The following is a 23,434-nucleotide window of genomic DNA, read 5'->3' on the forward strand; positions in this document are numbered from 1 at the left end:
CTTTCTTTCTCTCTTTCTCTCTTTCTCTCTCTAGGTCAGGATCGCAGTGAGGCAGGGCTGATCAAGCGCTTCAGGGGGGATGGTGTCCGTTACAAGGCCAAGCTGATTGGGATTGATGAGGTGACAGCAGCGCGTGGTGACAAGCTGTGCCAGGACTCCATGATGAAACTCAAGGTGGGGTGTCCAGCAGCTGCCATGGGGAGAACAAGAGATGAGGGGGGGGGTTGGAGGCTGTGTGTGCTGAAGGAGTTAGGGATTCAACAATGTGCTCTGACAGCCTGTGATAAGAGGCTAATCTTTCCGATATACATTCGTCTGCCATTCAGATGGTAGGATTGCTTCTTCTGTCCAAATGTGACATCTGAAAGTCAACAACGCTATCCAAAGTGGGACATATTCCATAATGTGAAAAGAGAAAAGTATTGATTTGATGTGAGGGAAAATATGTAGTGATGCCAGTGTTACTGCTATCCCAAATTGCTGATTGCTTTTTATCATTCACTGGGTGAAGACTCTGAACATACGATTATATGTCAAAAATGTCAAAAATTACACACACTTACACTACAAATATGCGCGTCTGCAGTAAAACGAGTGTCTGCTGTCACAGCTAGATCCTGTGACTCTCACATCAATACCATCACACTGCTTTCCTGTGCTTGGATGGACCTCTGATGAACTTCCTCTCAAAACACAGAGTGCTAATCTAGCTGCTACCATGGCAGGTTGTCGATGGAAGGCAGACATAAACATCACTGTTGAGCAGTGGGTGCTTTGTTCTTCTGCCAGCTCTAGAGTCTAACGCTGACAGGTCTGAGAGCTCATTAAATAGTTGTGCATAGGTGGATAAATGGATGTGTTTATTTGTGTGTCTTCTTGTGTGCTTATAAGTGTGTGTGTGTGTGTGTGTGTGTGTGTGTGTGTGTGTGTGTGTGTGTGTGTGTGTGTGTGTGTGTGTGTGTGTGTGTGTGTGTGACTGTGTCTGTGTCTGTGTGTGTAAGTGGAAATTATTTTGTGTGTGTGTGCATTTGTGTTTGTGAGTCTGTGTGTGACTGTGTGTGTGTGTGTGTGTGTGTGTGTGTGTGTGTGTGTGTGTGTGTGTGTGTGTGTGTGTGTGTGTGTGTGTGTGTGTGTGTGTGTGTGTGTGTGTGTGTGTGTGTGTGTGTGTGTGTGTGTGTGTGTGTGTGTGTGTGTGTGTGTGTGTAGTGATTGTGTGCCCAGGCCCTTGAGTGGAGGTCTTCTCAGCCACAGTGCTGACATGAAAGAGATGCCAGGTGATCAAGCCTGCGTGATAAGCAACCGCTGGATGTGATGAAAATTTTTAATCAGCAGATATAAAAAGGCCACGGGAAAATACGCTTCAAAGACTTTGTTCTTACACAAGCTGTTAGAACCTTCTATCTAACAGCATGAAAGCGTATCTCAGAAAGCGGTAGGTCAGCAAACCAGCCAAGCTACAGCATGTTCTGGATGGCGCACACGGAATAAAACGAGCTTTGACACCACAGAGAGGTTTCCAGACACCGCTAGAACACAAATGTCACATTTCCTACTTCACGCAACATGTGTCCCCTCTGTGTTTCATGCCTATATCACACGGCTCTGATGAGAGGAGACAGATCTACCTTTCCGCCCATGCATTCCCTTTCATTTTTCTCATCTCTTTTTTTTTTTGTTCTCTCTCTCATCACCTGCAGGGGATCGCGGCTTCAGCTCGATCTAAAGGCGAACACAAGCTGAGAGTCTTTCTCACCGTCTCCTTCGGTGGGATTAAGATCTATGATGAGAGAAATGGAGTGAGTATCATATGTCCTGTATTTGCTTATTTTGTTTCGAAATGAAACATGCTCTCATGGCTATTCACTGTATAGAAAGCTGACAGCAACGCCCGACTGATCCTTAACACGCCCTGAACCTAGTAAGGTGGGTATAGCATACACAGACACAGGAACATGTGACTGATGCAGTGTTCTTGTCTCGAGATCATTAGCTTGATCTCAGGAGCTCAGAGACCTGCTGTTGCCACCAGGATGATGCAGAGGTTTCCCCCCACTGAGAGGAAGCACACCCCAGCACTCCTTACCGCTAACAGACAATTAGCAGCTATCAAATTTATCTACTGTCCCACAGCGCTGATGAAGTGCATACCTACGCCACCTTAGCACTCATTGCTTAATTAAGTTCATCATTAGGCACAATATGAGTTATGGCGGTGGATGGGGCTCTATCTTCATTTGCATATATCATCAATACCAGTATGCTTGTGTGCTAGACTCACAGCTCTAGGAACCCCAGGGTGCTTTTACGCCATCTGCTGATTGTTTTCTCTTAATGGGCGCTATTCATTATTATCGCAGCCTTATTTACCTCTGCGTGTCCATGAGATATAACCCCTGTTTGTATTAGTTGAAGGGAACTCAGGCTCAGAATGACAGAGCATGAAACCATCTGATTGGTTGCTGATGTTTATGAATAGCTAGGAGCGCATCCCGAGGAAGATCAATTATTGATGCTAAATTTTTAGTTGGGGCACATTATGTGTTTCCCTTTTCACTGGCCCAAACGAAACATCATTAGTCTCAGCTCATAAATCCAGTGTGCCTCTGTAAAATATACCTAGGCTTCCAGATAATTACCTAAACTGCTAGGGGTGTTAATCATCATCACTAGTAGCTAATTATGCTGCTATCGTGCTCCAGTAAAAGTAGGTCCAGATTCAGTGGGCAAAGCATCCCCATAAATTATAATATTCCCAGGGGCAAGATCATAGGGATTTTCATAGGTTTTTTAAAATTATTATTCATGCTTTGCTCTGGTGGTCTGGTGCAGTTATTATTTATGTTGCAAATATCAAATACAGTGACTTCACATTTCATTCATATTTAAAGTTAAGTTCACAGAGGAAAAACAGAGATGGATATTCAAGATCAGTCCAAATCATTCAAAATAAAATATCTAGATTTGTTATTTTTGATGTCATCTGGGTCCAAACGCCATCCAAACAAACACTGGAGTACACTGAATTACCTCGTCGTTTAGCCTTGTTTTCCCCTTGTGTTGAGATTCCAGGGGTCTTTTTTAGTCAGAGAGGACAGAGGCCTGTTTGAAAGTTCAGTTGCCACTCATCCTAGTATTCAGCTATCCTACTATTTCCCCCGTCCCTAGTAAGAGTAAATATTTTGATCCAGCAAAATCTGGGATCTCAGGAACTATCATGTTTTTCAGAGCCCGCGTATGTGTGCTGCCATAACTTTAATCAATTGGCATATTGTTATTTTTTTGTATTTGACTAAATCCTAATCCAAACCCCAAACCTCGCTTGTTCTCTTAATCCTCCATAATCTGCCCTGCTCCCCAAAGGTTCTGCAGCACCACCATGCTGTCCATGAGATCTCCTACATCGCGAAGGACACGCGAGACCACCGTGCCTTTGGCTACGTCTGTGGGAAAGAAGGCAACCACAAGTTTGTGGCCATCAAGACTGGTCACTCAGTGAGTTTGGCCCCTCCGTTCTCTCTCTCCAGGTGTCCCATGCAGGGTGCTCATCGTCTGAGAACCTTTCTTTACCCATTCACAGGCAGAGCCCCTCATCATTGACCTGCGTGACCTTTTCACACTCGTCTATGACATCAAGCAGCGAGAGGAGGTGGAGAAGAAAGCTCAGAGGGATAAACACTGTGAACAGGCGGTCTACCAGGTAAGAGCATGGTTATCTTACCTTTGTAATTTAGTCATATTATGCTAATGTTCACAGGGGTCAGTAGTTTCATTGATTAACATGTTGGTGATCATTTGTATGCCATACGGACAAGCTGAATTGTATTTGTCTAAATCATCATTTTCTCTTCCACAATCTTTGATTCATAAAGACAATTCTTGAGGATGATGTTGAAGATCCAGTTTACCAGGTAGGCAGCTAAAATGATGCTTTATATCAAAGAATCACTTTGTATGCTGTAAATATATCTCCATTGTAACCTTTCAGTTCATGGATCTCTCTAATCACTTACATGTGAACAGTAACTATGATAGAAATACTGTTGTACTTTGTAATAAGTAATAAGAAATAACCCATTTAATTCCTTTCAGTATAGTTCATATTAAATCATCACAAATCATCACAATGCCGTAGTTTATTTAACTTCATATTAGTGTATATCTGTGCAGCCATATTGTTTCTGTGCATTTTATATGTTCTGTTTTTTTGTTTCATTTTTTTTTCTTTGACAGACCTACTGTGTACTAATTGTTGCACTCCAACCTCTTTGTTTGTTTTGTTTTGTTTATACCCAGTACTCTTTTGCTCACACTGAATACAGACAACGTATATCCATTAAATCAAACTTTGGAAATGTCTATGCTGTGTACAACTCTCACATAAATACCACGCACCTGTCAGGAAGGAATTCAAAACATCTACCGTGAGCTTTAACGTTCTATAGGTGGAATCCAAATTAGCAGGGGGTGCAAACCAGCCCAAGACTAGCAGCACTGGCATGGACTGTGTCCATTGTTAACTCTGGGTCTTTGCCCACATCTCTCTCTCTCTCTCTCTCGCCACCTCCTGCTGCATTGGTGTCTTAGTACATTGTGTTTGAAGCTGGACACGAGCCTCTCCATGGTCCACATACAGAGGAAAGCGTTTACCAGGTACTTTATTAAGCCCAATCCCTTCCCCCTTAGTCTCAGTTGGAAGCAGTGACTGAAAGGGAGCGTTAAGATACTTGCTTCATTTCATTATTCATTAGTGAATTGTAGTTTGCTAATTCCAAAATATACTTGCCCATATTTGTACTTCCCTTTCTTTGTGAACAAAAATGTCATGTGAAGCTTGCAATAGGTTATGATTTAGGTCTCCAAGTCCTCCAAGGAGCTAGTTTAAGTGATGATGTATTCCATGATCCCGTGGTAATGTGTTCTTTACCTATCTCCGTCTGGACTGGCCTCTAGGTCCCAACCGGTCAGCAGAAAGAAGGAATCTATGATGTTCCAAAACGTCAACTTATGACTGTAGGTGTTTTTTGTTTGTTTTTGTTGTTGTCGTTTTAAAAACCCCTTTGTTGCCTTCCACCTCCCTCTTACAAAGTCATTGGTTACTGTTAATGGAGTCCCACGGGGTCCAATTGCAGGCCCCATCCTATTTTATTTAACCTCTCAATCAACTCAAACCTCCCAAATCCCTAAACATTTAGAGTAACAATCTTGTCACATGCTAATCTGTGAAAGAGACTGTTAAATGGCTGATCTTCAATCGAAAAAAATCCAAGAAATAGCTTTGGGGCATACAGCTAATGAATTGAGGATGCATTTCTCAAGTCTTGGTTATGAAACCAGCTTTATTCAGCCATCACCATAAATCAGTTTGGGCAGAGATACAATATGGATTGACATGCAATATTGTAAAGGTAATTTCTGGTAAGGGAGGTGTGGAGTTTGCTGAGAGGTCTCCTTTTCAGGTTTGGTGAAGCTGCATGTGCTTGTGAGAGGCTCGTGGGCAAACCTAGAATCCCCAAAGACAGTATGGAGAGTAAATATATTTTCCTTAGACAGCATTTGAGGAATAAAAAAAAAAAAAACATTGTTCAAAAAACAGAAGCACGACAGAAACGGACCAGAGACAGAGAAAATATATTTCTTTCCATCTGGGAGATGTCGTCACATGTTCAAACGTGATAGTAAGCCACAAAAACATCCATTAAACTTTAAAACATATTGGAATCTTAAAAAGGAATCAATTAAGCATTCATGGAATTCAACTGGGAACTGGTTGAATACCCTTGAAACTAATATTCTTGCTATCTCGCTTGAAATGGCCAGTTCCCAACTGTTGTGAAACGCACATCACCCAGTCTTCTAGCTTGTCTGCGCATTCAGTTGGAGTGCATTGAGTGCCTGGACACCTGGCCTGTTTGTCAGTCTCCTCCTCCTGCCTTTGCGTCATTGTGCTCAACATTTACCTCGTTTCACCTCCCATTCCCAGTTAACCCAGACAATAACACTATAACTCCTGCAGTTATGTTCTTTTTGCCATTTCTTTGTCATGCATGCGTTTTTCCCGTGTTTGTGTCTATGGTCAGATGGTATGTGCAAGCTTTACATGTGGTGACTTTTTCTTGAGCCTTCTTGATCATACTAATCGTATGATATACATAATCATATGATTAGTATAATCTGTTTGAGAGCTACTTATGAAAAGCTACATATTAACTGTCAGAGTGATTCTTATGGTAGAGGAAGATTGTCTGCTCAAAGACATCTTTTATACTGTTATACATCTTTTGTTATATTTTATATAATATGAATAATAGTTTTTGCCTGCTCTGGGGTGATTCAGAGGAGTAAGTTACACATTATCATCAGTGGATAAATAGCACTGCTCCATGTTCTGCATATGCCTCAGTCAAGTCTAACCACAAGCAGTACTACAAGGTCTTCAAGAGCTCTTACAATATACAAGTAGTGTTATGGAGGTCTGAAATGCACTACAAATCATTTGGAAAGCATGTATTGTGCTAACTCTCTTCATGCCTGTCTCTCCTTATCTTGCCCACTTGCTCTAATTGAAGAATATCAACCAGTTTGACCTTTTTGGTGACATGGCCACTCCACCAGACATCCTATCGGTAAGAAAATACCCCCAGAATGCTAGACAAGATAGATACAGGTCACTGTTGTACAAAGATATCTTGTAATTGGTTTGTGTGTGTTTGGCTTCTGAGCTTCTGTGTGTGTGTTTGTGTGTGTGTGTGTGTGTGTGTGTGTGTATGTGTGTGTGTGTGTGTGTGTGTGTGTGTGTGTGTGTGTGTGTGTGTGTGTGTGTGTGTGTGGTATCTGTCTATTTGCATCAGTAGATACGTCTGCTTGCATGCTTTTGTTGCCGCAGTAATGTCAGCATTTATTACAGAAGACCTTTTTTTAGCAAAGACAATATTCTGAAATACAGGCAGAAACATCATTGGAAGGGGATCAGGGGATGAATAGTTTGCAGGGGTGCAGTGTAGAGTGAGACCAGAGGGATACTTGAATGACCATAACAAGCGGAGTCATAATTGGGCCCCCACAGATGCCCGCCTCTCCGGCCAACACTCTGGACCCCAACCGAGGCCGACGCCAGCGCCCGCTCCCCTCAGAGCTCTTCACCCACTTCAGTCCTCCGGCTGTGCCCTCAGGTGAGCCACTGCTGCCAGGGGCACTCTGCCCAGGGCCTGCTCACACTATCCACCTCCCGCAGGCACATCAACAGTTAATCTGTATAAATCGTTCCTCCTCACGTAGAGCTTAGAAAACCGCTTTAAACCGCTTTTTTTTATTATTATTTATGTGCAGCAAGTGTAATGTGACAAATGTGAGAAACCGTGCATCTCTTTCCCAGGCTACATGACCATGGGTGCCGTCCAGGCGGCTCAGTGGGCCCAGCAGTCCTTCGCTGCCCAGGCCCCTCTGGCCTTCGGAGTACAGGGCCCCCTCCAAGTGGCCCAGGTTCTGCCTGGGGGTCAGCCGGTGATCTGGGGCCAGGCCAACCTCTTCCACTCCCCGGCCACGGGCCAGCAGCAGTGGGCCTTTGTGCCAGCGCAGACGGTGGGCATGAGCGGACACCCTCTCCCGGCAGCCGTCCTTCAGGGTCTGGTGCCCATCGCTGCCATGCGGTCGCACTCCTGCGAGCCATCCACCGCCCCCTCCTCAACCATGGCCAGCCCCCAGCACACTGTGGACGCCAGGCTACAGCACGGCACCACCAGGGACGCCATGAGCGAGGGCCTCGCAGGGGTCCAGTTCCCTCTGGCAGGAGGAGTGCTGGCCGGCGCGGAGCAGTCGGACGTGGCCAGTGCCTCGCAGGCGGCAATCAGCCAGGAAGGGGACGACAGCTGCGCTGACCTTGATCTCTCACAGATGACTTTGACCCCAGGGTCCACCTCATCGCCCTCCACCAGCGACTCATGTGAGAAAAATGGATGCGGCTGGAACATGCACACATACACAGTCACACATACACTCACACATTCACACACAGAGACACACACACACTTGTCACACACACACAGTCACACATAGTACGTACACATACACAGTCACACATACGCACATACACACATCTTTCTCTCTCTCTCTCTCTCTCTCTCTCTCTCTCTCTCTCTCTCTTTCTCTCTCTCACACACACAAAACACACACACATGAGTATTCACATATACACTGCCACACACTTATTATATTAATTATTTCACAAATGTTAAGACCCATGTCCCATGCTGAAATAATTGCATGTATTTTAAAAATCACACACTGTTGTAGTGGAGCTGTTTCTAGGTCATGGGTGGTTTTGCAGCCCTTTTTGTCTTTTTTTCACCCTGAAGAAATGTTGTTTGCGAGTTGGAATAATATGAATAATTTAGCTCATGTCAGTGAGTGAAAGTGTGTTTACACTGGATAGTATAATGAATGGAATAGTCAGCCAAGTCACAGAAAGAAAAAAAAATATTTACCTTTTCAGTAATCAGACCAAATGTTTAGAAGTTTAGAGCTTCCATACACACTGAAAAACAGAGAAAAACATCTTTGCTGTCAATCTGCAGAGTTTACGATATCATCACAGTCACAATGAATACTGTAGCACTGAGTAATATTACAGTCAATGTGTAGAATTTTACTATTTGTGAGGTTTTTAATTAAATCAAACTAGGCCATGTACTTTGTCTATCCCCAAAACAAGGCTCTCATTATTCAAGATGGTTTTTGAATGAACCGAGTTTATTTTAGACTACGCATAAAGGATACTGCGTTCACCTTCACAATAATATCAATGCGTACAAGCCAAAGGAAACTTGGTGAAGTATGGTGAGCAATGTGTCCAATAAATAAGGACTCGGTCTCATAGCTCAGACATAAAACACAGAAAAACAAGCCATGTGGTGCTTATTAATGTGTTCCACACAAAGGAGCTCCACATATTCACGCCATCTCAATCTTACCCTGCTCTCCTCCTGATTGACAGCCCCTACACCAGCCTCCAAGCAGACCCCACCCGCTCAGGGCGAGGAGCCCCCCACAGAACAGTCCCCTTTTAAGGCTGGAGCCTGCCCCACTCCGAGCACAGCAGAGGAATTGGTAATGGGAGTAATATTCACCTAGCTGATACAGCTCTAGACATGCTTTGTGATGTTAATTGATGCTTTATAATGTTACTGTAATTCATATTTTGGATATTAGAAAAGAAGTATACCAGACATTGTTTCTTGATGTCATGGAAGTACAAAATAAATAGCCATATTGTTAATGTAAATCAATATATGCGTTCCAATATCTGTGTTTTTTTTTTCTTCAAGGGTGCTTGTGCTAGTGGTCCCTGCTCCGCTGAAACTCCAACACAGCCTCCAGTGGAGCAGTCCAACACAACAACATGTGACTCTTAAAGAGAGACAAGCTGTACGTTTCTATCCGTGTTTCCTCTATTGACCTCCTCTACTCTTCTCATTTCTCTCCTTTCTCCCTCCTCTCCTCTCCTCTCCTCTCCTCTCCTCTCTTCTCTTCTTTCTCTCCTCCTCCCTCTGCCTACTCTCTTGGCCTCCTATTTCAGTTCCTCTTCTGTCGACTGTGTGTCTGTTTGTGTGTGTACGTATGAGAGAGAAAGAGAGTGTGTTTCAGAGTATGTTTTGTGTGTGTAACATGACAGTTGAATTCTGATGCAGTTTTTTTTTTGTTTGTTTCACAGAATGAAGTTCCCATGCAGCCCAGCCAGAACATACAAATGACTGGGGTCGCTTTGACTGGTTGTGGAGAAGATTTTCTTTTTCTAGTTGCCAAAAATGTCTCAAATATTATGAAATAATAATATTTGATACCAAAGTCATATTATATGCCAGGAAGGATCTCCATTCAAATCGTGTATAAAAGGATACAATGAAAGTGAAGAAACTGAACAATTCTGAACAATTCTTGCCTAAGAAAATATTTTTGAAAAATAACTGCAATAACGCACACTGCGTTAAAGGTTTTTATGATAAAACAACAGACGAAAATGGACGTCAGTACTTACTAAGGCGCATTTCTGTCACACCCGACATGAAGCCGCTTGTCACGATGACGTTGTCTTAGCACTTACGGTGTCACAGGACAGACCTGCTCGAGCAATCAGAGCTGTTGCGCTTCAAAGCGAGCGGCCATGGCTTTCCTGCCTTCAGTCCCATCCTTGCTTCAGTCCTGTCTTGACGTGGAGTCTGCTCTCTGCCTGTTACCCCTTCTGAGGGCATCCTCACACTAACTACAGGCCTGGGCCCATTGTGAAATGGTGAAGTCTTGGATTTTTTTTATTTGTTTGTTTTGTTTAAAGAATTGTTTCACGGTTGTCACGCATTTGGATGTTTGTGACCATGAAGAGCGGAAGAGAGCGGACTCGTCGCACCACAAAAGGGAACTATGAAATGCCACTCAAGCATGGATTTCTCAAAAAAGGAAAGACATGAAAAAATATCAATAGTACAAATTTATTCTCGATAGCTTTTATACAGTGAGGGAAAAAAAAGAAAGGTATCTTTGTTCCCTTTTTTTCTTTCTTTCTTTTTTTTTTTTTACTTTTTAAGTCACTCAATCTTCTGTAGTTTGGTCAATCCATGTGTTTTAGTGTGATTAAAAAAAAAAAAATCATGAATTCTATCCTGTTGCCAAAATATAATTTTGTAAATACAGCGGGGAAACTCTCATGGACCCTTTGTGGTATGATGCTAGCCTCAGTGCCACCTACAGTACTGCACCAGAATCTAACTTTACCTCTGAGGGGAGCCTTGCTGAAGGGCTGCCAGTTTCTTCACACTGTTCCAATGAGGCTGTCACACCCTGTGTCCTATGTGAATATGTAAGATTGCCATCTAAAGGTCTTCTTACTACTGATTTGTCTGTTGGATGGATGTCGAGTACGAGTGGTCCCCGGTCTGTACTAAAAGAGAAGCACTGCTCAATTGCATATCTGTTGATGTGGTGATCAGAGTTGTTTGGTTCAGTTGATGTGTGTTGGGAAATAGTGATACAACAGTAGACATGTTTTCATCCCACTCTTTTCCTCTTAAAAAAAAATGATGAAAAGACTTTGCAGTCGGTTTTACCCAAGACCCGTTCCATTCGCTGTTTTGTGTTGACATAGGCGTCTCCGTTCTGGATGCTACCTGAGAAGCAAATATTTGAAATCCCTTTTTGGTACAGAAAGTGCTGCTTAAAGATCTGATTGATTTGTGTCGTCCTTCTGTTTTGAAATACAGTTATTTTGCCTTATGATTTTGTATGCAGGATCTCTCAATTTCACCTTCTACAGTCAATGTTCCAATCATCCATAACAGTCACATTCTTTCATTGTGACGAAGACTTTGGCTAAGCCAACCTGACCTTTTAGATGTTGTCCAGATTAATCTTTGTAATCCTCAACAGACCCATGTAGTGGTCAGACATTCCCATGTCATGTATTGATTAATTTAATATCATGGGGGATTTAATATTGCAATATAGTTCTCAAATTTAACATGTAGTTTGTTTTCAAAAAAGATGATTATATTTATGACTACAATGTTTGTTTTGCTTTCCAGTTAAACATATTGCCATGTAATACTGTCAAAAATAAAATGCCATACAATTCCTAATGTTTGTGCTTTATTGGTTTGTTACATTTTCAAGTGTTTTTTTTCCCTCCCTAGTCCATAGTTAACAACATTTGTCTTGTGTCCTGATTAAATACTAACATCAGACCTAATATTAAGTGGGCCAATATAATGAACCTTTTGAGCCAACCAGGGGCACATGGGGCCCCTTCTCTCACGATGAACTGAATTGCATGTATATGTTACCCATCACATGACAAAGCTGGCGGTGTACGAGAGGTCTGAAAATGGGCTATAAACTCCTGAATGTTGACCATGCATACACTGAGCTGATCACCATTCCAAGCCAACATAGAGGGCCTTTCCATCATGCCATGCCATGCCATGCCATGCGTGGTGCACCACAGGTGTGGGGTGAGAGCCACTACCTGTCTGTTCACAAGAGGCTTGAAGGACCAGCTATATATCACACAGATTTCCTCTCCGCACGAGAGAGACACAGAGTGTGAAAGCAAGAATGAAGATGGAGACAGCTGTACTGTACGTTATTTCATTGACAGTTACACATCACACCATTCATTTGCTCTTAGCACCTCTCTTTCTGACAGCGATGGAGGTGATGCATGCAGTAGAGCACACACTCTGAGGCGATTCCACTGATTTACCAGGTCCCGTCCAGTGGGGCCATAAAGCCCATTCTACACCACACGGCTGCCTATAGTATAGTATGGCATGGTATTTTATATTTACATTTACATTTGGTCATTTAGCAGACGCTTTTGTCCAAAGCGACGTACAAGGGAGAGAACAGTCAAACTACGAGCCATAGAGACCTAGTGTAACAATAAACACTATTTTACATAAGAAATTGAAAAAAAGTGCAGGAATGTAACTGCTGTAAGTGCAAGTTAAGTACTAACTTTTGTACTGTATAAAATATAATACTGAATAAACTTCCTGTTGTGTAATGGGGATAGATGGGACTGTCCTCATTTGTAGGTAAACCTGCTCTGTATGACGTTATGTAGGATTTTAAACATATCCTGAAGACAGGACAGAGTTATCATGATGGATTACTGTTCTTTCACTTTTTTCTTCATACACTGTACAATACCGGGTTGAATCCAGTAGAGGGCACTGTTAGTCCATATGTCATGCAATTAGTCCTATTACAGGTTTTTCGTTTCTTTTGCAATGCAACACTAAACTGTACCACAAATAGAGAATACAGCAACACATAACATATGCATTTTGTAATGCTTCAATTTGTCTTTGTTTTTTTAGGTCATTGTACTTTGAGTGACAAAGTAGTCTTCCTGAGAGAGAACATTTGCTAAAGTTACAGCAGAATAAGTCACATGTTGGTGTGTTGGTGGTTGTAGTGCATTTTGCACCAAAGGTTAACAGATATGCTGAGGTGTGCGTCTGTAAAGCCCACTGTGTGGCCAAAGGGTGTGTGTGTGTGTGTGTGTGTGTGTGTGTGTGTGTGTGTGTGTGTGTGTGTGTGTGTGTGTGTGTGTGTGTGTGTGTGTGTGTGTGTGTGTGTGTGTGTGTGTGTGTGTGTGTGTGTGTGTGGAGTGTCACTGAGTAATCATCTTGACACGGTAGAACATTAAAGAGGACAAGGTTTTCCTCCTTCTCAGAAACCTTTTTGTCTGTCCAGAATGAACGTCCTCAACAGCAGGCTGGAGGGGTTGGTGCTAGATAACCGTTACTATGCTGGTGGCTGTTTACCTCACTACATCCAGGACGTGCGCTTTAGGAAACCCTTCAACCTGCAGCACTACATATTTGAGGTGGCAGACAAACTAAAACTTGTTGGGAATTGTGACAACTGAACTCTATGTATATGTGGTGACATGCTGGTGGTGGCGGTGTGACGACTGCTGAAAAGGAAATGGTTGTGCTTTACTTGTTATATTGATCTTCGTGGAAAGTGTGTGTTTTTATAGCTTGAGTTTGCGGCTGCTACGTTTTCGTAAAGAAATATTACCATTTGGCAAAGAATATGTGGGCCTGCAGGTTTTGTAGTCTGAATGCATTTCAGTATAGCACTGACATTACCTTTCAAACATCCTGAAGAGTTTGGAAAAAGTGTACATGGTATTGAGACAAGTGTGAAAATGATTGGGAAAAACTGTAAGTAAGTCACTACTAGTAGGAGTCGCAGCAGAAGTAGTAGTAGTAGCCCATGAAAGTGACAAAAGCTCTCCAATATATTAATGAATATAACCATAGGATTAAATTGATCAGAGGGTTAGAGGTCATATGAGCTATCACGCACTTACAGGAAATGTTGCAAAATGTTGGTCAACGGGAAACATCAGCAAACATTAACGAAAGGATGTTTACTGAGCTGCGTCATTGTTTTCACATTGCTCTTTAATGTTATGCATTTTAAAGTGTTAAGTAAACGGTTAAAAGACAAAAAATACTGTGTCGTAAACAACAGGGGCCAAAACCTTTTTGCTAAGGGATGCAGGTGTCTTGTAGATTACAGACTCTCAGCTGCACTCTGACCAACATTGACTGTGTGGACAGAGGTTATGCAAACTGCAGGAACAGTGTGACACACATATACAGACACACACACACACACACATACACAAATAAACACAGGGGTGACCAATTCCAGTTTCTCCCTCTATTCCAACTGATCGACATGTTGTCGGTATCCAGCATAAAGTCATCCTTGAAGGGACATCCACTAGACGTCTGGCTTCGCTCATTTCTCCTATGGTGAGTAGACACTTCTTCTTTCATATACAAACTATGTCACCGCTTAAAACACCTACAAGAACATTACACATACTTACTATAACAGAATCTACAACTACCTGCAACAATTATCTCCTCGATGTCACTTCCAAAACTGTGATTTCCTTTCTCCATATAATCAGTGGTTCCACTAATGATATAAAGGCTAAAAGCTATGTGTGTATCTCTTTATCTCTCTATCCAACCGTCGCTCCCTGGCTTTTGCCTGCAGCAGCGTGGTGGTTGTGACTGTGGGCAGTGACGAGGCGAGGCGGCGAGAGAGCCGTTCCCTCAGCTCAGGAAGCCGTGAGAGCCCGGTGGACTGCGCTCTGTCTGAATGGTCCACATGGACCCGCTGTGACCCCTGCCACCTGAAGAGGGTGAGTGAGCCCTTTGTCACTTCTCTACCCTCCTTCTGCTGTTGCTTCTGTTCGCTATGGCCAAGCTTTGCTAGAACTATACTTACTGCGCATGGTTTGGTTCATATAAAGTCTGTCCATAAGGCTTACTGCATTTTAGTTTCTGTAACATTGTCCCTTTGTCTCTACTTCTCTTGAATTCCCTCGAACACACACACACACACACACACACACACACACACACACACACACACACACACACACACACACACACACACACCCACACACACACACACACTCACCCACACGCTGTCTGTCTCTCTGTTTCCTTCAACATTTATTTCTCTAGTATCGCTATGCCAAGCTTCTCCAGCCGTCTCAGTTTGGGGGAGAACCTTGTAATGCCTTGGGCCGAGAGGAGGAGTCCTGCACCCCACCGTCCCGCTTCAAGTGCACCAGCGCCCCCCTGTGTCAGGGTTTTGTGTGCGCCATCACAGGTGACACCACAGGGTTTTATCCACAGCCAGTAATGCTAAATAAATAGTGAGAAATATGGTTCAGAGCAGTTTTGAGAATGCTGCATGTCATTATTTTGACAGTGATGATTGTTGTACCTTTGCAAATTCACAAGCATACCCTTTCCAGTAAGTGAGATGTCATTCCCAGGACAGTGTGTGATTCGCAGTGAACTCAGACGTCAGTGTGTGTGTGTTCTGTGCTCCGAAGGGCGTTGTGTGCTGGAGGGACTGCGCTGTAACGGCGATGACGATTGTGGCGACGGCTCCGATGAGAAAGGCTGCGCCAAGGTGTTCCGCGCCTGCCGGGAGGAGGCCGAAGAGTACTGGGGCATTGAGAACCTCGCCAAAGGGTGGGTGTGTGTGTGTGTGTGTGTGTGTGTGTGTGTGTGTGTGTGTGTGTGTGTGTGTGTGTGTGTGTGTGTGTGTGGAGTGTCACTGAGTAATCATCTTGACACGGTAGAACATTAAAGAGGACAAGGTTTTCCTCCTTCTCAAAAACCTTTTTGTCTGTCCAGAATGAACGTCCTCAACAGCAGGCTGGAGGGGTTGGTGCTAGATAACCGTTACTATGCTGGTGGCTGTTTACCCCACTACATCCAGGACGTGCGCTTTAGGAAACCCTTCAACCTGCAGCACTACATATTTGAGGTGGCAGACAAACTAAAACTTGTTGGGAATTGTGACAACTGAACTCTATGTATATGTGGTGACATGCTGGTGGTGGCGGTGTGACGACTGCTGAAAAGGAAATGGTTGTGCTTTACTTGTTATATTGATCTTCGTGGAAAGTGTGTGTTTTTATAGCTTGAGTTTGCGGCTGCTACGTTTTCGTAAAGAAATATTACCATTTGGCAAAGAATATGTGGGCCTGCAGGTTTTGTAGTCTAAATGCATTTCAGTATAGCACTGACATTACCTTTCAAACATCCTCCAGACCAAAGGCTCATATGACTTCAGACTGGAGACTCACGAGTCATACTCTGAATACATGAAGAACAGCACGAGACTTAGCACTTCCCAGACCTCGGTGTCCTTCGGCATCAATATCCCTGGCGTCTTTGAGTTTGGCTTCAACTACGCAGAGTCCAAATACAAAAAGACAGTGCAGAGGATACGTCGCCTCTCAGGAACGGTGAGGAGGGAATTGCAATGTTAAAGTCTTGATGAAGCAATAAATTGTTTCTTTTATAGTTTTTTTTTTTTTTTTTTAACTATTTGTAAGGTTTGTTTTTTGTTGTCTTTACTACATTCTTAAATTAATTTTGATGGTATATGGTCATGTGAAACAGAGATGTACACACCTGTGGTGGCCATTAGCCATGCTATTCACTAGCTATGCTATGCTCTATGTAGTTTTGTGCTCTGGGCCGAAAACCCAGTGAAAACAGCTTTTACAGCACAGCATCACTAAACTTATATCCCTAATATATCAGTTAACAAGCTAGTTAGCTTTTATCAGTGGCAACGGTGCAGAGGGTGGTGTTAGTCAAAAAAATCTTGGCTGTTAGGAAGTTAGCTTACTAATTTAAGACAATAACTTGCCAATGAACCAAATGTCTTTCAGCCCTCAACCCCACAGACATTAGCAGGTGTACTGGAAGATATTCCAAATCATCTCCATTTCTCTTGCAGACACACAGCTTCTTGAGCGCCCATTCCCAGGTTGAATTGGCCCGCTATGCCCTTAAGGCAGATGGCCTGATGTTGCACCCAGACTTTGCAGGGCGACTAAGGGCACTGCCACTCGAGTACACTTACGGGGAATACCGACAAATCTACAGTGACTTTGGGACACACTACATCACTGAGGCTACGCTTGGTGGAGAATACGATTTAACCATTATCATCAATAAGCAAAAGCTGGTGGCATCAGGTACGGTAATACCAAGTGGGTCAATATCTGATATCGTACTATTGCATGACAGCATGGCAAATTCATTTCTCCCTTTTCATGAAGGGTATGATCTGACGGACACAAAGCGCTGTGTTGAAGCTGGGCTGAAGTTGGGGGTCAATATCCAAGGGGTGTATGTGAGTGTCGGGGCCTCAGGTGGCTCTTGCAAAGGCTTGCTGACGGAAATGGGAGGTGAGACATTTTGGCACCTTCCCTTAAATCCAACGATGTTCACCATCACCATATGTGATTCGGCATTCTGTTATCTACTGGCCCTTTTGCAGTTTACAGGTTTCTCCTGTTTCTCATGCGTTCATTTAGCAAACGAGTTCACCCAAAGTAACTTAGAGTACAGTACAGATACACATTTTCATCAGTATGGGCGCTCCCTGGGAAACAAATCCATGATCCTGGTGTTGTTAGCTCCATGCTCTGCTAGCTAAGCCACAGGAAGTTTGTGTTTCTCTCTCTTATTCCTGTACTGAATATACAGAGCACAAGGGTACCGATTCTTTCGTGGAGGACTTTGTGGCAGTGGTGAAGGGAGGAGACAGTGAGTCCATCACACAGTTGGCCTCCAAGCACCTTCCCACCTCGAAGCTGATGCAGCAGTGGGGAGAAGCCGTTTACTACAACCCTGACTTTATTCGCACCAAGGTAGCTCAGTGGCCAAGCCTCCTGCCCATGGGTTTTTTCTCCACCTTCAAATATCTGCTGTGACTCTTCTATTGTTTTTAGACCCGTTGTAAAATCGTTTAGTCCACACTGCAACAGCATTGAATAGATCTCAAATCTAAAGTAGACTCTGCTTTCAAAAGATGTTCATTTAGAATATATTCAGATGTTTCACCAGTCGTTCATTTAGAATATATTCAGATTTTGCCTTGTGGTGTGGATGGTTTTCGGCTGCTTGTCCTTGTGTCAGATGTTGCCCTTGTATGAGCTGATGACCTCCAGAGACTTCACCGATGGCCCGACCCTAAAGAGGAACCTGAGGAGGGCTCTGGCTGAGTACCTGGCTGAGGCCAGCTCCTGCCGGTGTGCCCCTTGCCAGAACAATGGAGTGGCTGTTCTTAAAGGTAACTTGCCTATCGGGCCCCATGAGTTTAATTATCCCAGAATGAACACTAGTGGATATTATTTTGGCTGCTGATTTTTGTCTGATCATAATTTGAAGTACATGCAAGAGTGCACAATATTTTCGATTTATGTTATAGACTTATGGTTGTATCACAATGTTGTATTGCATTTGCTTAAAACTGTAAAACAAACAAAATATATCTATGTTTTCTTTTACAAAAATTGGAAATTAAAACTGCAATTTTTTGTCTCCTCAAGGCACACGATGTGAGTGTGTGTGTCCCTTAGGAGTGAGTGGAGTCAGCTGTGAAGTCACTGAAAGATCAAGTGAGTCTGCATTCAAATGATGCAACATGATGTTTTACATTAGTAAGATACAGTGCTGTTTGGTGGAAAGGGTTAGAGACATGAGGGAAACAGACAAATGCATCACTCTTCATTTTTGACATAGTCCGCCATCTATGAATATAGGCATATCAGTATATTTTCGAGTGAGCTGTGAGCATACAAGTACAGTGTACTACAAGTACATACAAGTACAATTCCTCTGAAAACTATTTAACATTGTATTTACTAACTGTAATTCAACCAGGACCACTCTTGTCAAACAAAGCTATATTAGATTTTTTTCTTGCTAAGGGTCGGCTGGAGAATAGGCATTTCTGTTGAACAGTACATATATATGCTGAGTGTCCAATGATGAGATAAGGCATCTTGACTCTCCTGAACTAACCCTATACTCGATTTGGGTGAATTACTAATCTTTCAGACATGGGAGTTGATGGGAACTGGAGCTGCTGGTCCAGCTGGTCGTCTAACAGTGGGGGGATCCAGCGGCGAACGCGCCAGTGCACCAACCCGGCGCCTGCAAACGGAGGAGTGACATGCCAAGGACCTCATGAAGAAACCACATGACTGCGTCAAAAGTGACTGTGTCAAAAGTCTGCTTAACTGACAAGCGTCACTCTGATTGTGTTCATGGTATTTCTCTTGAATAAAGCTTTTTGACGTGATAACCACTGACTGATGTGTTCTCAAACAGGATGCTGCTTTCCGAAATGTTCATATATCTGTGATATCATTAACCATAGCATCATAGTCTAAACAGTGTTGTAATAGACGAAAATATAAACAAAATATAAACAAGTTGAGGGTAACTCTTTGCAGGCATGGTGTTATACAAGGCTGGCAAGCACACACAACACTGCAAAAATTGAAATAGGATGAAGTAGAATGAAATATCTTAAATCAAGGCAATATATGCTTGATTTTTGTCTGACAAGATATTTCTTACCAGGCATTTTTTATGTTAGAGCATTTCACTTGCTTCAAGCTTTGCAGTCTTTAATTATGTCAATAAGGTATTATAACGTTTAATATATAATATTATATTAATCAGATCTGAGCCGCATCTGGACCGGATCTGAGCCGCATCTGAGTTTTACTGTCTATCTATAACGTGGGTGGGTCAAGTGGTGGGGGGCGGTCCAAGGCCATGTAGAGAGACTCCCTTCATGGCAATGGTTAGAGTGTGACGTCATTGCAAGCCGTAATACCATTGGACGCACTCAAACATATTGTTTCTGACATAGAGCAACCATAACAAACCGCGCAAATTGTTTTCTTTCAATGTTTTTGGGTTGGTAGACGTGCCAGATACCCAAATTAACACGTAGAAGCACTAAAAAAGTGGAATTTTCATAATATGTCCCCTTTAAAATATATTTGGGTTCTTTTTTTTATCTTGGTAACTAAAATTTTTCTGTTCTGACGGCAGATACTTTTGCTTATCTAAAGTAATATATCCCCCATTTTATTACTTTTTTGAAAGTTGAATTTTTGCCGTGAAGACCAGTCGAGACAGATGTTGGAGGCTTCTTCTTCTTCAACACTTCTGTTGGATTTTGAGGACGGTTACTCAAAGGAGCTTTAAAGGAGATGTCTGAGACTGCTGAAAAAGCTACTACATGTGAATTAACCTTTATTACATGAAGTTGTTGCAAGATGTTCTGGAAGCTGGCATGCTGGTATATATTCTTCTAGATTTTGGCATACCTGGAGCCTGCATCAACAGGGCATAGGTATAGCTGAAGAGGCCATACTTAGTGCCACCTCAATCTACTGGGCTAGTATGGCTGAAGATGGCAGAGCCACCAGCAAATGGGCCTAAGCATAGCTGGAGGACACGGTTGGACTGGCATTCGATCATTTGGTTGTTTAGTGGAAGTCTCTGTAATGCTCGAGGTTGTCTCTGGTATTGACATGTCAACTAATCCATCGTGAGTACATTTACGTTTACATTTGGTCATTTAGCAGACTAAATATGGAGGTATGGTGGTGTATCCATTGTTGTCTATGGTATTGACATGTGTACTAATCCATCGTGAGTATGGAGGGGTCTAGGACACCTTCTGGAGGTGTTGTGGGCCTAATTCAATGAAACACTGATGAAGGAAAGTGCCCACTGGACAACCCCAGTGAAATGCTAACAAAGGCTTTGTTGTTGCTGCTGTTGCTGTTAAGTGTGATGGTTGTAGTGTTGTAATACTTAGGCCACAAGGAATTTAACTTAATCTTTTCCTGTGTATAGCAAAAAAAAAAAATCAATTTCTACTTAATTGGCATTTGCTGCATTTGGTGCACTTGAATTAATTTATTATGGTCTGTTTCAGCTTACATCACACTTAATGTTTCTTAAGTTCTTAACTTCGTTGTTCAATTATATTTATTATTACCAACTCTCAGTCTCAATCAAAGATCTGACTCTTAACAGAACACAGGGACAGTAGATAAAGAAGTTCCAGGTGTAAGTAGAAAAGACTGCGGTCTTGATTAGATTCTGGTTAAAACGTGTCCAAATGCATTTTCTGAATATAGCTTGGGTTGGTCCCAGGTTAGTGCCCTCGGCTTCCTCTTCTGATCTACTTCTTTTTCAGCAGGAGTGGGTTTGCATAGGGTTTCCCAGGCACGGTGCACCACCTGCTGGTTGGGGGTTGTTGCATGCTCGTGTCCGGGTCTTTTTATTTGATTGACAGGAGGACCAGCCGCCCCAGCAGCTCCATGAGCCATCAGTAGAACCTGTCACATGGAGGAGTTCACTCCGTTAACCATTCTCAACTCATCCAATGTCTTCATGTATTCAACAGCTCTGCAGCCACACTACCTTGTCTGTAAGTCTCCTCGCAGGCTTCTCCTCTGTAGCCCGACTTGCACTCACAGCTGCAGGAGGTCCGGGTGAGGACAGGGACGCCGTTGTGCCTGCAGGGGGCGCAGCGGCACGCGCTGTACTGCTGCTCATACTCCTCCCAGGCCCTCCTCAGGTGTGGGAGCCTCGTCTTGGCCTGGTCCGCTGCAGTGCTGAAGCGTACAAGCTCATACACTGGTATGGTCTGGATATGTGGGGAGCACGCACACAGATGTGTTAACAGAAGATGTAGTCATGTCGGTGTTTGGGTCAACATTCCCATTGCTTGTACATTTGTCATGATGTCGTCACCCCCATTTTTTATTCAATAAGTGTATCACCTCAAAGTCAATAAGATCAGGGCTGTATTTCAGTGATTTGCCCCAGGTCTTGAATGCATTTGCATCTCTGATGGTCTTGACGCCCGCTGTACCCGGAAGTGTTCCCCCTTTCACCAGTGTGAACGCATCTCTGATAAAACTACTGGATGAATCACCACCTACAGGAAAATATCAAACAAAACCTTGTATTGTTCCTGTGCACTGAGGTCAACTTACGGTACCGACTAAGAGCTGAATGCCAATATTGACACTGTGATAGTATTTATATCCATGAGACATCACCACAAAAACTAAATGTTGGGAGGAAGGGTATAGGACATGGCTAGTTACGGATTACCTGCTCTTACTGTGTAAACATGGTGAGTAAAGCATACAGTCCAGGCGACAAAAGTTGAACTGGAAATTAGCCTTTTAAGGGTCATTGATGTCATCTCTATAAAAAGCTAGGCCTACTGCATTTCATGACTGCAGGGACTATAGGAAAGTATGGTCCACTCACTCTCATCCCGTTCGCCAATCTTTTCACAATTATTCACTCCCGCCTTCAGTGTGGCGGCAGCTCCAGTTTTTCCAAAACCCAGGGTCAGACCAATGGAAACTCCAAAGCAATGCCCTACCATTTTGCCATGCACCGCTGAGAGGGGAAAACAACCCTGTTCAGGACTCCTTTATCCATAGCATAACAAAAAACACAAATATTATATATGGGTTTTACTAAAAACAAGAGAGAGAATTTCATTTTGCATGCAAGGAAAATGTCATTCCCAGTGAACATCATCACCAGATTTCTCCATGGCTTCCTTGTTGAGAATCAGAACGTACTCCAGCACTCCTCCCATGGTGCCGTCGGTGATGTGGTGGGTGCCGTACTTGTTGAAGAGCTGGGCATACGAGCCAAAGTCGTACTCCTCTGGAAGCTCCATGAGAGACTGCAGCATGTCCTCGTGCAAGACCAAGTCCCTGCTCCTCATCTTAAACTGGGCCGTCTGCACTGTGGATACAAGTCTCACTACGCCTACATTCTACACCGGAACACAAAGAACCCAGGGAGGAGGAAACGTGTAGGTAGCTTCACTAGACATTGGTTCTCGATCATTCGTTCTCTTCATTTATGTGAATGTTGGTCTACTCAGTCCACTATCTTACATGAGCTGCATAAGAAATACAAACTGTGACAAATACAATGCTGGACACAGATTGTTTTTTTTTTTATTTACCTGTGTTCATACAGGAATTGTTAGGCATAACATTAACAAAATGCATTATTTCATTGTCAGCCGTTTCACACCAAAGGCATTATGTGATGTGGCAAGGCCACAGACTGCTCCCTCACCTGGTTGGCGTACTGTGATATGTTGCTGAGGAAGTGAGACTCGTCACTCCCCGAAAGGCCAATCTGAACCATCGCAATCCCGATAGAAAATCCCCATTTAGAAGAGTCCAAAGTTTTCCTGGCACTTAGAAAGCTTGCCACATCCTCATAGTACTCTGACGAACCATCCGATCTAGCTTGAGCCTGGGATATACATCCAATCAACCGAACTCAGGTCACTTCACCGTTAGAAATTAACACTTAGTCGTGTATTGAGTCACTGCACATAAAGTAGTGTAAAGTTAATATACATACCATGAAACGGTATGAATGGAAGTTGTACGGTTTCCGGTAGTACTTTTCATCATCATTATAATAAAGATTCTCGCAAACAGCATCATATGTGAGTT

At 43.1% G+C, this 23,434-nt stretch overlaps 2 protein-coding genes across 2 annotated transcripts in view; one reads left to right on the forward strand and one right to left on the reverse strand.

The window, feature by feature from the left end:
- The window catches only part of LOC105898377, a 34,751-nt gene extending 15,548 nt beyond the window's left edge, over positions 1-19,203 (forward strand). Inside the window, exons 3-26 of the mRNA XM_042703701.1 lie at positions 35-174; positions 1,698-1,796; positions 3,361-3,492; positions 3,578-3,697; positions 3,870-3,908; positions 4,585-4,650; positions 4,951-5,010; positions 6,567-6,623; positions 7,064-7,169; positions 7,373-7,939; positions 8,990-9,102; positions 9,321-9,405; positions 14,054-14,318; positions 14,569-14,716; positions 15,045-15,192; positions 15,422-15,563; positions 15,729-15,861; positions 16,148-16,345; positions 16,846-17,086; positions 17,171-17,299; positions 17,601-17,764; positions 18,033-18,186; positions 18,446-18,514; positions 18,957-19,203. Coding sequence (XP_042559635.1) covers positions 35-174; positions 1,698-1,796; positions 3,361-3,492; positions 3,578-3,697; positions 3,870-3,908; positions 4,585-4,650; positions 4,951-5,010; positions 6,567-6,623; positions 7,064-7,169; positions 7,373-7,939; positions 8,990-9,102; positions 9,321-9,405; positions 14,054-14,318; positions 14,569-14,716; positions 15,045-15,192; positions 15,422-15,563; positions 15,729-15,861; positions 16,148-16,345; positions 16,846-17,086; positions 17,171-17,299; positions 17,601-17,764; positions 18,033-18,186; positions 18,446-18,514; positions 18,957-19,102 — 3,521 coding nt within the window. The 3' untranslated portion in view covers positions 19,103-19,203. The remainder of the gene's footprint in view (positions 1-34; positions 175-1,697; positions 1,797-3,360; positions 3,493-3,577; positions 3,698-3,869; positions 3,909-4,584; positions 4,651-4,950; positions 5,011-6,566; positions 6,624-7,063; positions 7,170-7,372; positions 7,940-8,989; positions 9,103-9,320; positions 9,406-14,053; positions 14,319-14,568; positions 14,717-15,044; positions 15,193-15,421; positions 15,564-15,728; positions 15,862-16,147; positions 16,346-16,845; positions 17,087-17,170; positions 17,300-17,600; positions 17,765-18,032; positions 18,187-18,445; positions 18,515-18,956) is intronic.
- Positions 19,204-20,894: 1,691 nt separating this feature from the next.
- c8a (complement component 8, alpha polypeptide) lies at positions 20,895-23,428 on the reverse strand. Its single transcript, XM_031563350.1, has 7 exons — positions 23,340-23,428; positions 23,046-23,228; positions 22,494-22,734; positions 22,212-22,346; positions 21,713-21,870; positions 21,351-21,576; positions 20,895-21,265 (listed from the first exon to the last, which is right to left on the reverse strand). The coding sequence occupies exons 1-7, from the start codon at positions 23,340-23,342 to the stop codon at positions 21,120-21,122; spliced, it is 1,092 nt and encodes a 363-aa protein (XP_031419210.1). The 5' UTR covers positions 23,343-23,428; the 3' UTR covers positions 20,895-21,119.
- Between the last annotated feature and the right edge of the window lie 6 nt (positions 23,429-23,434).

The sequence above is a fragment of the Clupea harengus genome, chromosome 25, assembly GCF_900700415.2.
Source record: "Clupea harengus chromosome 25, Ch_v2.0.2, whole genome shotgun sequence".
Taxonomy (NCBI): Eukaryota; Metazoa; Chordata; class Actinopteri; order Clupeiformes; family Clupeidae; genus Clupea; species Clupea harengus.